The sequence below is a fragment of the Callorhinchus milii genome, unplaced genomic scaffold, assembly GCF_018977255.1.
Source record: "Callorhinchus milii isolate IMCB2004 unplaced genomic scaffold, IMCB_Cmil_1.0 Scaffold1, whole genome shotgun sequence".
Lineage (NCBI taxonomy): Eukaryota > Metazoa > Chordata > Chondrichthyes > Chimaeriformes > Callorhinchidae > Callorhinchus > Callorhinchus milii.
In genome coordinates, this window is record NW_024704742.1 from 39,280,119 (window position 1) to 39,292,877 (window position 12,759).

General features: G+C 37.6%; 1 protein-coding gene and 1 long non-coding RNA gene across 2 annotated transcripts in view; both read right to left on the reverse strand.

The window, feature by feature from the left end:
• Positions 1-125: 125 nt before the first annotated feature.
• LOC121848147 lies at positions 126-5,461 on the reverse strand. Its single transcript, XR_006084881.1, has 5 exons — positions 5,436-5,461; positions 3,686-3,820; positions 3,542-3,569; positions 2,876-2,891; positions 126-308 (listed from the first exon to the last, which is right to left on the reverse strand). It is a non-coding gene; the product is annotated as an uncharacterized LOC121848147 (long non-coding RNA).
• Positions 5,462-6,831: 1,370 nt separating this feature from the next.
• Positions 6,832-12,759, reverse strand: part of LOC103175790 — a 41,287-nt gene continuing 35,359 nt past the window's right edge. Inside the window, exons 6-10 of the mRNA XM_042341416.1 lie at positions 11,807-11,946; positions 11,393-11,474; positions 9,818-9,880; positions 7,380-7,405; positions 6,832-6,915 (exon numbers count right to left, since the gene is read on the reverse strand). Of these exons, the coding sequence (XP_042197350.1) occupies positions 6,832-6,915; positions 7,380-7,405; positions 9,818-9,880; positions 11,393-11,474; positions 11,807-11,946 (395 nt within the window). The remainder of the gene's footprint in view (positions 6,916-7,379; positions 7,406-9,817; positions 9,881-11,392; positions 11,475-11,806; positions 11,947-12,759) is intronic.

Genomic DNA, 12,759 nt, shown 5'->3' on the forward strand with positions numbered 1-12,759 from the left:
TAGGGGCGGGTTTCTGTTCAGTAGGGGCGGGTCTCTGTTCAGTAGGGGCGGGTCTCTGTTCAGTAGGGGCGGGTCTCTCTTCAGTAGGGGCGGGTCTCTGTTCGGTAGGGGCGGGTCTCTGTTCGGTAGCGGCGGGTCTCTGTTCGGTAGCGGCGGGTCTCTGTTCGGTAGGGGCGGGTCTCTGTTCGGTAGCGGCGGGTCTCTGCTCGGTAGCGGCGGGTCTCTGTATGGTGGGGGCGGATTCCTGGTTGGTGGATGAAGGTCTTTGGTTGGTGAAGGAATGTCAGGCTGACATCTAAAATGAATGCCTAAATGAAAAAATCAAAATGAATACTTTTATGAATATAATATTTACAATGCTGTATAGCCATTTCTATTTAGTGTTCAATAATTTTCAGTAAATATGGACCGTGAAGTAAAGCATAAATACATTCATCTATTATTGTTTGCTTAATTTAAAAAAAAATCTGCTCTGAAGCTCCCCAATCCTGGTTGGCAATCTCCGGCTGAGACGATGGACAATGTACTGCTCCCAGTCCTCTGTCGCCTTTCACATTAGGAGGTGGTTATCTTTCCCCTCCCCACATTCCTCAAGTCCCACCCCTCAGCTTGGGTACCCAGCCAGTGCTTTGGGAGGTCCTCCCAATGTGAGAGGGCAATATTAATAATATAATATTCCTTGCATTTGATATAGCACTTTTCACGTCTTCTGGACATCTCAAAGCCCTTCACAGAATATACTGTAAAGTGAATTGACCGTATATTTGTGGACAAAACGCGGCAGCCAATTGCGCACAGCAGTGTCCCACAAACAGTCGTAGATTGAAAGTGACCAATTTATTACTGTTTTGATTTGGAGGGATTATTATTAGGCATGTGGAGTAAGGAAACTTGCCCAAGGTTTCACCCTGCCTGGAATTGAATCCAGGTGTCTCGTTTGCAAAGCGAATGCTCTAACCACTGAGATACAGGACGCCAATTAAATAATAATACAAAACACAAATTTGTCATATGTGGAATCACAGCAGTAACTTTATCCTAGCACCCATGCCATTAACATATTGCACCACCAGAACACATCTGCATTTACTCTTGCTCCCTCCCATTCACTAACATCAATTTTGGTCTCTTTTGGTGAATTCTCTTGGAATCCACCAGGTGGAGTAATTTACAACAGTTTCTCTGTGTCGGATAGAATTCATTAAAACAAAGAATATTTTTTGCCATTTATATTAAATATGGTGAACAAAGGAATATTTTTAATCCCTCTGTGTTCTACGGACGGCATGGAAGTTCAGCTTCCTTTCCGAACATTTCAAAAATACTTGGTAATTTATTCTCAGCTGTCACAGCGCAATACATCTTGTATGTCTGAGGATTAACTCTGTATATCTTGGCTATAAAATGGTTTAAATATTATCCCCGTTGTAACAGAGGAAACGACAAGGGAGTAAGGAAAGCTGTAATGGTTATGGAGGAGTAGGTATGTATTTGTCTGACAGATCAGGTAAGTACAGCATACATGTAAGAAAAAATATTTCCAGACACAAATGTTGAGGGTGTTGTAAGGGCACAGAGGTCCTGTATCATATACTCACCAGAGTCAGCTATCAACATCATGAATAGTATTTCAACATCACTAATGCCATATTGTACACTGGCTTTATTTGCTGACCAAAATGCCCCCCAAATCCAACAATTTATGGATTTTATAAATACATAAACTGCACTTTGCAGTAAATCATGTATAGTGCTTTAAAATGCCCTCCTGACATCGAAATGTCTGCATCAAGTGAAAGGATTATAATAAAAACTAATACAAAAAAACTTATTCGCAGGCAGAGGACAGGTATTCAGTATCCTCTAGCAACTGAGGCAAATAAAATCCCATTTTGCAGACCTTCATGTCGCACATTTGGAGCGTCAAAGTTGTATTTCTTTTTATCACATATCAAGGGTAATTAACAACTGGAACTGATTGTCAGGATGGGTAGTTTAGGCCAAGATCACAAAATTGGTTGGATGAAGAAGGCTCTTCAGCCCACCTAATCTCATTCTTCGAATAGAAAATATAGAGTCAATTTATTCTGTGAAATGCTTTGAGACATCTCAACGATGTGATAATGTGCTAAATCAAATGGAAGTATTATTATTATTATTAATACTCAAGTTACCGTTCTCCCATCACAGTGCTGAGCTACCTTTCAAAATAGTCCTTTTAGAAACTCACTTGAAAGACAGCTTGAGTTTGGTGCTGTAATAGAAATGGTAGGGTGAGTATTCTGGAAAGATGAGATCAGATGGGCTGAACGTCCAAACCAATCTTGTGATCATGTGAAGTTACAATATATAATTAAATGTTATGAGAGTTACACCCACATAATAATGTATATATACAATTTTTTTTAGAAAACAAGCTACAAAATGTAGAAATTTTCCAAATATCAAAGTATTAATCGAGTGTTAAGTGTCCTCTGCAATGTGCTAGATATGGAGGTATCAGTGTGGCTTAGCTTGCAGTACTCTCATATCTGGGTCAGAAGGCTGTGGGTTCAAGAACCATGTTGGGATTCTGAGCTCACAGACTAAACCTACCCTGGGTGCAATGCTGGAGGAGTGCTGCATTGTTAGCAGTGCTGTCCAATCTACAGTCAAACTTTACAATTAACCCTATTCAAAAAGAAGCGAGTTTCTCCTGTTGTCCTGGCCAAAAATACTCAAAATAAATTGATCTTTCCCTTTCGTGTTTGTGGAACTTCGCCGATCACCAGTTGGCTGCCTTGTCCACCTACTTATACACTACACTTGATAGCCATTACCTGTGAAGTGTTTTGAAATTATAAACAGTACAAATGCAAAGATTATTATTACTCACCCTTTCTTGGTATTATCTGTTGAGGAAAAAGAAGCAGTAATAAGGATTGCAAGCATGTTATATACTCTCAAATACCTAAACTAAGTTTCCCCCATAGGATTATTATCAATTTCATTTTACAGCTGAGGAGGAGGCAGTTAGGCCATTGAACATAGGATGGTGATAGCTTCTTTACCCAAGCTAACTCCTCTCATTCCAATTCTATACTCTCTCTTTGTATCATTTTATATTCTTCCTCTTGAAATGTTTATTCAAATTCTTTTAAAATGTTTTCATGGTCACAACTTCAAAGGCACGTGAAGGTAAGTATTCAGCCTGATTTTATATTTTGTTTAACCAATTTACTAAGCAGCAGGAATAATCTTTCATTATCTATCCTCTCAAGATTTTTTTTCTCTATTAGATCCTCTCTTAACTTCTCTGTTTCAAGGAACCATCCCAAAATTTGTATCCACATAACTCTAACCTTGGTACGATAGAGGGTATCCAAAACTAGACACAATGCTGTAACCGGTACAACCAATGTCTTGTGCAAACACTCAAGTGCTTTCATTTAATTTTACTGTGAAGTTGATTAAAACAAAGGTTGAATGTTCCTCGCAAAGTTCTTTGATTATTTCACAGAAAAAATGTTAGAAAATGAAAGGGTTTAAAAACATTAGATACCTCGTCATTTGTATTCTTCCAAGGAGATCTGAAAGAGAACAAGAAGGTGAACGATAGCAGTTGTGTGTGGTAAATGTTCATACAGATAGATGATTTATCAAACTATAAGAAAACGTTCTGAATATAGTATCCAATTCAACTTACACTGTGCCATTGCCACTCTGAGTTGTCACTGGACTTTTTCTAGAGTTCAACAATTTGTTGGGTTCTGAGGGACTTTGGCTACGACTTGGTTCGGGAGGAAGTGGCTTGAAATCCTTGGGTAAATGCTTAGGAGGCCTAGATATACATATACATAAAAAATCATTAAATTCAGCTTTCATAACAGGTTTCTTAACCAGAACCTGGTTTGGTGGATACCTTTCTCAGGCGTAATAATTCCATCAAAAATAATAAATTGGTCCCTCAAGAAAAAAAAACAATAATAAAATTGGTCACTTCAATCCACGACTGTTTGTGGGACACTGCTTTGTGCAATTGGCTGCCGGGTTTCGCCCACAAAATATACAGTCAATTCACTTTACAGTATATTCTGTGAAGTATTTTGAGATGTCTCGAAGATGTGATAAGGCGCTATATCAAATGCAAAGCTTATTATATTATTATGAATATATCAGAGTGGGTGGGGAATTTTAAAAATGGACAAGCAAAAGCAGAGGAAATTTATTAGAAGATACAAGGAAAGAACAGGGAATTAAGAGTATGATGGACTGCTTGTATGAGAGCCAAACACTGACAGAAAATATTGGGCTGAATGGCCTCCTATTGGCATTCATTTCTATGGTTTTATATGATGTTTCATAACAGATTCAGTAATTCTTGAAATTGTTTTTTTCCCACACAAAGGGCTGTGGAAACATGGAAGTTACTACTTCAAAACATTGTAGATGTTGGTTCAATTAAAGTATTTAAGAGGGAGGGAGATGGATATCTGGTGGGTGAAGGGATCAATGAATATAGTGAAAGGCTAGGGAAATTATATTAAGTTTCAGATCAGTCACGACCCAATAAAATGTGAAACAAGTTCGCCGGGCTGAATAGTCTACTGTTTTCTAATGTTATTTTTAGCAGCCAATTTGCACCCAGCAATATTCCACAAACAGTCATGAAGCAATTTTATCTGGGGGATTGTTGGATACCAGGAGAAACTCTCTTCTCTTTTCGAATAGTGCCATGGGATCTTTAACATCTACCTGAAAAGCAGACAGAATCTCAGTTTAACATCTCATTCGAAGGATGGCACCTCTGACAATGCAACACATCCTCAACTGCATTGGAGTGTCAGCCCGCACTTGTCAATTCAAAGTCTTTATGTGGGACTTGAATTTACAATCTTTCTCAGAGCTGAGAGTCCCAGCTGAACAGAATGACACGCAAGATTCAAGTAGTGTGGTTATAACTACAACCCTATATGCCATAGTCCATAGGGCAAGATTAACATAGTCAGATAAGTACATTAAACCCCCATCTTACCAGACTCCGGGTATCCGGAATTTGGAACGAGTCAGACAGGACCCGAAAGCGAAAAATTGATAAAAGTTCCGTGGACTGAGTGCAGACTCATGCCGGCCACTCTCCTAGAGCGCTCCCCTACATCACCATGATTGTTGGTCTTCAGTGGCCAGGGATATTGACTTTGATTCAGTTTGAATCCCTCAAGCAGAAGACAGCTTATTCGCTATTCAACAATTACAGTGACAGTACTGGCATTTACCAGTATTTTGAGGCGTTTTGCAGAAAAAAATCCAACGCTAAGAAAAGCTGGTAAATGCTGGCATTGTAATTACATTTAACTGGAAATTCTGACTTGATGACCATTGGTCTACTGTACTATAAAAGTAGCCAGTGTTTCATGCAGTCATACCTTTACCAAGTGTATTTGATTTCATATTACCTGGGTGGTGGTGCTGGTTGCTGTGGGGAAAAAAACAGTTCAGCTGTTGATGATCCAAATACAACATTAATTATACATTGTTATGCCACGTAATAGACTAGTTAGCAAAATTGAACTCCATGGGATAAAAGGGTTAAAAGGCAGTGTGGATATGAAATTGTCTAGGAGATAGAAAGTCGTGAATGGTTGTTTTTCAGTCTGGAGGGAAGTATACAGTGGTGTCCCCAGGGGTCACTGTCAGGTCCACTGCTCTTTTTGATATATGTGAGTGATTTGGACTTGGGTATAGAAAGCAAACTTTTAAAGCTTGCAGATGGCACAAAACTTGGGAATGTAGTAAACAGTGAGGAGTATGGTAGCAGACTGCAGGAGATAGACAGACTGATAAAATGGACAGACGCGTGGCAGATGAAGTTTAATGCAGAGAAGTGTGAGGTGCTACATTTTAGGAAGAATGAGAAGAGGTAATATACACTAAATGGTCCAATTTTAAAGGGGGTTCAAGAGCAGAGTGACCTGGGGGTTCACATACACAAGTCTTAGAAGATGGCAGGACAGGTTGATAGAGCTGTTAAGAAAGCATATGGGATCCTTGATTTTATAAATAAAGGCATAGAGTACAAAAGCAAGAAAGTTTTGCTACACAATAACAATGTAAACAAAATTAAATTTCTATAGCACCTTTCACGTCCGGAGGACATCACAACCTTTATAAGTCACTGGTTAGGTCTCAGCTGGAGTATTGTGTCCAATTCTATGCATGATAATCTAGGAATGATATCAAAACCTTGTGCAGAAGAGATTTACCAGAATGGTATCAGCGATGAAGGACTTTAGTTATGTGGAGAGACTAGAGAAGCTGTGATTGTTCTCCTTAGAGCAGAGAAGGTTAAGGGGTGATTTAATAGAGGTGTTCAAAATTATGAAGGGTTTTGATAGAGTAGATAGGAAGAAACTGTTTCCTCTGGCAGGTGGGTCAGTAACCATGGCACATAGATTCAAGATAATTGGCAATAAAACCAGAGGGGAGATGAGGCAAAATTGTTTTACACAGAGAGTTGTTATGGACTGGAATTCATTGCTTGAAATGGTTGTGAAAACAGATTCAGAACAACTTTCAAAAGGGAATCGGATAGGTACTTGAAAAGGAAAGATTTGCAAGGATTTAGGGAAAGAGTGGGGGAGTGGGACTGATTGGAATATTACAGCACTCTATGCTATAATATTCTATGATTCTATGATTAAATCGTGTGAAGCAGAGAGCTCTTGTGTTTTACTTGTGTTTGTAGCTTTACTCCAATTACTCTCAAAACAAAAAGAACCTTCTGTAACAAAACAAGAAAATAGAAGTGACCACGCCTTCTCCAGACCATGGGAAAGTTTGTCTGAGGCTTGTTCATTGAACCTGTCTCCTCAAGTTCTGTCCTTGGTCCAATTTAATATCACAAACATGATCCAAGCTTTGAAAACACTGAGAAGCCTAAATGAAACAGATGTCTATGATTCTCAAGCGTTTTCAAGGCTGGGATCATGTTCCTGATCATACTGAAGAACTAGATAAATAGAATAAAGTTTGCGGGCTTTTAAGTCTACAGCTGCTAAAATTATTTCAGCGAAAAATGATTCTTGTGAAAGGTGATAGATTCCTTCAAGGTAATAACAAAAAATGGCAATCGAGAACTAAAGGAAGATTCTACTTCCCGAGAGGAATGAACTGCCATCTAGCGACTGCTGGTGTTTTTTACACAGTGACAGGCTTAAACATTGTAATCTCCACTTCCAATTTTTAACTAAACATTTTTAGCAACAAACTGAGTGACAGACTGATTATTAAAATCTGCTTGTGAGAAAATGAAATGATGAGAACAAAGATGTGATATAATTCAACAAAAGCATCCTTTTCATGGATTGCCAAACATAATGAACAATTTGAGATATCCTTACCCTGATTTCAAGGATCGAACTTTTCTCTGACAAACAAAAAGAAAAGTAGTATTGTTATAGCTTTTTCACAAACATGAAGTCAAGCTTAACCTACTCACAGCACTACTAAATTTATTGCTAATTTGTTATGTTAAAATAGTACAGAAGTTGCAGTATAAATATTTTTCACATCTGGAACAGTTTCAGCAACATTGAGATTGATGAATTGCTGGGTCAAGGCCGTATAGTAACTGTTAAGAAATAAATATGCATATAAATGAAACCTAAACAAAACATCAGAAGATTGTGAGTTCAACGACATCAGTACTTTGAATTCATATAGTCCAGCCCAGTTCATTGCAAAGTGTTGCATTGTTTGAGTTACCATCCTTTGGATGAGATGTTAAACCAAGGTTAGTTTATCTGTCCAGGTGGCCATAAAAGATCCCATGGCACTATTTGAAAAGAGAAGGGAGTTTCTTCTGTGTCCTGACCAACAAACTCCCAAATAAAATTGGTCACTTACTCCATGATTGTTTGTGGGATATTGCTTTGGGTAAATGGGTTGCTGCATTTGCCTCCAAAACACACAGTCACTACACTTTACAGTATATCATATGAAGTGCTTTGATATGTCTTTCGAACATGAAAGGCACTATATCAAATGCGATGATTATTATTGAAGATCATAGAAATCCCTTTTCAAGAGTAATGCTCATTGCCAAGAATAACTCTACTTCATTATTTTAATACTGGGAGTAATTTCCAGGTTCGCTTAGGCTATCCATAGAATTTGCCTTTGTGCCAACATGTGTACAGCAGTAATGAAGGTGTCTATTTAGATAATTAAGAACTGATGGAAACGATTCATGAGTTTCTATAAATCTTTTCAACGGTTGTTAATTACACATGGTTAACTCAACTTCACAATTGTGCACGAGGTGTTAACCAAACCAATAAATTATACTCTACTGTAACTGAAACCAGCTATTTTTAATTCATTTGACATATAGGAAAATTATATAGTTGGTCATGATACATATGCACCAGCACAGGCGACGGATAATATTGCAGTTACACTGTTGGGAAGGAATCAGCTTCACTCTTATGTGACTTGCACTTCCCCCTCCACATCACTTACAATAATGTCAGGAAAAAAAAGGGGTTGAGATTTTAAGTTTATTAACATGCTATTTGCTCATCAATAACACTAAAAGTACTCTGTTAAAGAACCAATAGCTTTGAATTGAGGATCAAGCCCAGGATAATATGTATTTACCATGTGTACACTGTGCAGTTACAAATTGTAGCCTAGAACTTATCTTAACCTCACAATAAACCAACAGTTGTATTATACTTTGGTTTTCTGAGACCTGCAATTATTACACTAACTAACCATGGCATCTTATTCTTAGATATGGTACAGAAAAGATAGTTATCTCTTTGGATCTCTTTGAGACAAAAGCATAGTTCAATTTTTTTAAATTGGACATTAGGTGATTATACAGATGATTAGAGAAGAGTAAGATTCGTTTAAATCTAAGGTCTGTTTAATATAACTTGACGTGTTGTTTATTCCAAAACTTTCTCTTCAGCGAAAAGATTAATATGATGCAAAGTTGCAAATAATCAATCTTAAAATAAATATTTGCAAAGTAAAAGAAAAATCTCTCATCCAAATCATCAAATAAATCATAGCAGATTCATAATCCAGCCAAAAGTTTAACTGTCAAAATGAATCATGCCTAGAGATTACAGTAGGGCAGGTTGGAACTATCCATCCAGGCTTCTGAAGCATTAAACAAAACAGCAGACTAGGTACACTGTAACTATCTGCCATTTAACTGTTAACCATAACTCTGTTCGTAACTCTGTCTGTTCAGCACCTTAGGAAGTCCTCCCGATGTGAAAGACGCTTTACAAATGTAATTTTGTTGTTGTTGTTGTAACCAATAGTCCTTTTAGGCCTCAAGCAGGGAATCACCTTCAAGTTACATGGTCTCACGTTCTCCAGTCATTCTGAAGCCTTTGATTTTTCTTCGGTCCAAGTATTGACAGAAGGGCAAAGCCATTCAAGCCAGCAAATGTTTCTTGCCAGTCCCCAGGTAGGTTGTGACCTACCTGGGGACTGGCATACTACTGGTCATTTTTCCCCTTCCCACCCCATTCTGCTCCCACTCCCAGGTTGGATACCCAGCCAGCAGTGCCAAATGTTTTGTGATGTTCTCCCATGCAAAAGCTGCTATATAAATATAAATTGTATTGTATTTCTTCAGCCTTTTTTTGTAATCCTTCCATAATATTGCAAAGTTTTTTTTTTCAATATACAATCTTTCAAAATACAAAATCTTCTGAGCTCAATGGAGACTGAAAACTGCAAATTAATTACATGCTTATTGATAGAAGTGAACCAAACTTTCACTGTTTTTTTAAAAAAATATAACACATTAAGAGCCTACCTGGGGACTGGTGAGAAACATTTGCTGGCTTGAATGGCTTTGCCCTTCTGTCAACACTTGGACCTAAGAAAAATCAAAGGCTTCAGAATGACTGGAGTGTAATCCTCTATTATCACACATGGAATAGTTATAATAGTCTTCTTTATTTACTTTGAGTAAACATTGTAACTCGAAGATCATAATCGCACAAGAGGCTTGGTTGAAGATGGCTCTTGGACTATACAATCTCATTGTTCTGGAATCTCAACCTGATTGTCTTCCAATTATAACATCAAGCTATTTATAAAACAAGTACAGTGTCTTGTCATTGGAATTGGACCAAGCTCAACCATAATTTGCATAAATTTGTCTCTCTTCCGCTCCTCCATTCCAGAAATAATTTCAAATCCTCTTTCTCCCACTGGAGTATGGTTCTATGATTGCTGTACACCAATAAAGAGGAAACGGAATTGAAATCATCAGTGTTCCTCATCTAAGTGGCCATTACTCATGTGTGAATGTTAACAGTGAGCACTGACAGGCTATCAAATGGCTGGAGCAGCAAAGCGGAGTCCGATCCAGTACTTTCACTCCACAAAATGCAAATCCCAGCAGACATATCTGGATAAGGATTGGGAACCCTGGCTGATTCTCCCCTCCCTTAAACCAAGGAGCACTGAAGTAAATTGTAGTATCCAGACTGCTGTCAGGCTGAGATTAGCAAACTCAATACAATTATATTGTATTTAACTCAGCGCAGATCTGGATTCAAACCCAGACGTTCTGTTTTTTTAATAGTTAGATTCTCTTCTGATATTGTGTGTTATTCACAGATCTTTTATGAGTAGAAAAATATCATCTCGATAAAAATGCACTGGGTATATAGTCCCCAAAGGTAATGGGGGGTTGGGGGTAAGGGGGGGTGGGGGAGAAATTGTCTTTTGTAAAATTAAAGGTATTTGTAAGGGTCTCTATCGGAAGGGGCAGATGACCAGGCAGTTTAGATTTATAGAGTTAGAGTTTTAAGTTCTCTAAAACTTAAGGATATTTTTGAGATAAATCTTTATCAGAAGCGCAAAATACTGATATAAGATCTTAATTCCCCTTTGACTACTTTAGTCAGAGGGTAGTAAAAATGTAGAATGGATTGCCTAAGAAAGTAATTGAGGCAAGTGTTAGCTACAACAAAACATAACTAAATTGGTAGATGATGGCATTGGAATTGATGTGTACGAGAGCTTTATAAAATGGGACTGATAATAATAATAATCCTTGCATTTGATATAGTGCCTGACTGACAGACAGACTGACAGAATATGTTTCCACATGAGCCAGATACTCGGCCTACCCCACCCCACAAAAAGCTACACATTTCTCAAAGAGCCCTGTATAAAATGGCATCATTACAGTTTTACCAAAATACCGGAAAGCATACTACTAAACAGAAAACAGGAAACTGTTCTGAGTCCTTGCAGTCAGCTCTACAAGAGACTAACAAGTAAGCCTCAAAAGAAATGTCAAGTACAGGAAAACCACAAATAATTGAGTTTCAGTTTTTGAAGAAATTGGTGCGTTTGCTAAGAATGGAAGCCAAACCTTCAGAAGGTTGGTGAAGAGTTTCAGGGCCAGGAAACTGAATAACCGAACGTGAGTTGGATTCAGAAATATTCTTGCCTCTCTGCATTGAGAAAAAGAACATATATTGAAAAATAAATTACAAAATCAAGGCATCGGATGCATAGATTAAAAGTAACTTTTAACTAAGAGTAAAAGCAAAAGGACAATAGATTTAATTACTATAAACTAATGTAGAACGGCTAAACTATAATTATTAATCTGGGCAATATTACAACAACCATTGCCAATCTCATGTTTTAATAAATGTTCTGTGTTTGTTTCTAAAGTTCCGTTAAGGACAAGACAACGGCTGCTTTGGTTGTGAGGTACGGACAGAGGCAGACAATGTGACGGAGGCAGTTATGATCAGATACAATTAAAGAAGCTGCTTACATTGTTATTGTTCCCGCAGTATGTGTTGGGTTGAACATTCAACATTGAATGTTGTCTAATAACCCCTGAAGGTTGTTGAAACAGGGCTGGTCTATCCATTGGAACGCGTGTAGGTGGCAAAGATGGTAAACAATTCTTGTCTGTTATGATAAAGAAAACAAAATTCCAAGGGGTTTCTTTGTTCAATTCATGAGCCTTTATAATAACTCTGAAGCCTTATTCAACTGTAATACAATTCCAAATGTGTTAGTCAGGCTGTACAATGCTTATTATGTTTAAAAAAGGAGCACATTTCATATTCATATCACTTTCTGCAATGTATCTGAATATTACAGCAGAAACTGAAGTGGTGAATAAAAATAATTGCTTTTCAATCAAAACTGAGAAAAATGTATTCAAGCATAGCTACACAGTAATCTGATATCTAGCTTTATAAGCATCAATACCTTGTGAATTGTTTTTGATATGTAACAGTGGGTTAAACACAGACTATAAACTAGTTTCCTTGTTGTCATATGGACTTTGTTAGATGAGGTAGTAAACTATTGAGAGCACAACACAGCACAATAAAATTGAAATACGGTAACTTGAAGTTAATCATTTCCTAACCGTCGTACAAGCAAATCATAATCTTTGCAGTGAGTTCAAATTATAGTTGAGCTTTTTAAAAATATACAATAAATCTTCAATGGTTTTGGAGTAGTTACGTCACAAATATTTAGCAATGTGAAGAATGATCTGGGTGTTTAGAAGTTTGTGTTCACTGTAAGAAAGAAACAAGCAGAAACAATTTCATTTGGAGCTGACTTCAGAATCTTCCAATACACATACACTCAGCATTAGCTGCAGCCGATCAGTAGAGGGCAAGAATGTTCAATCTTCATGTATTGGTTCAACTGTACGAGAAAAATATTTCTCGAGAGCTGTAAATCTTTCCAGCTGTACAAAGCCTG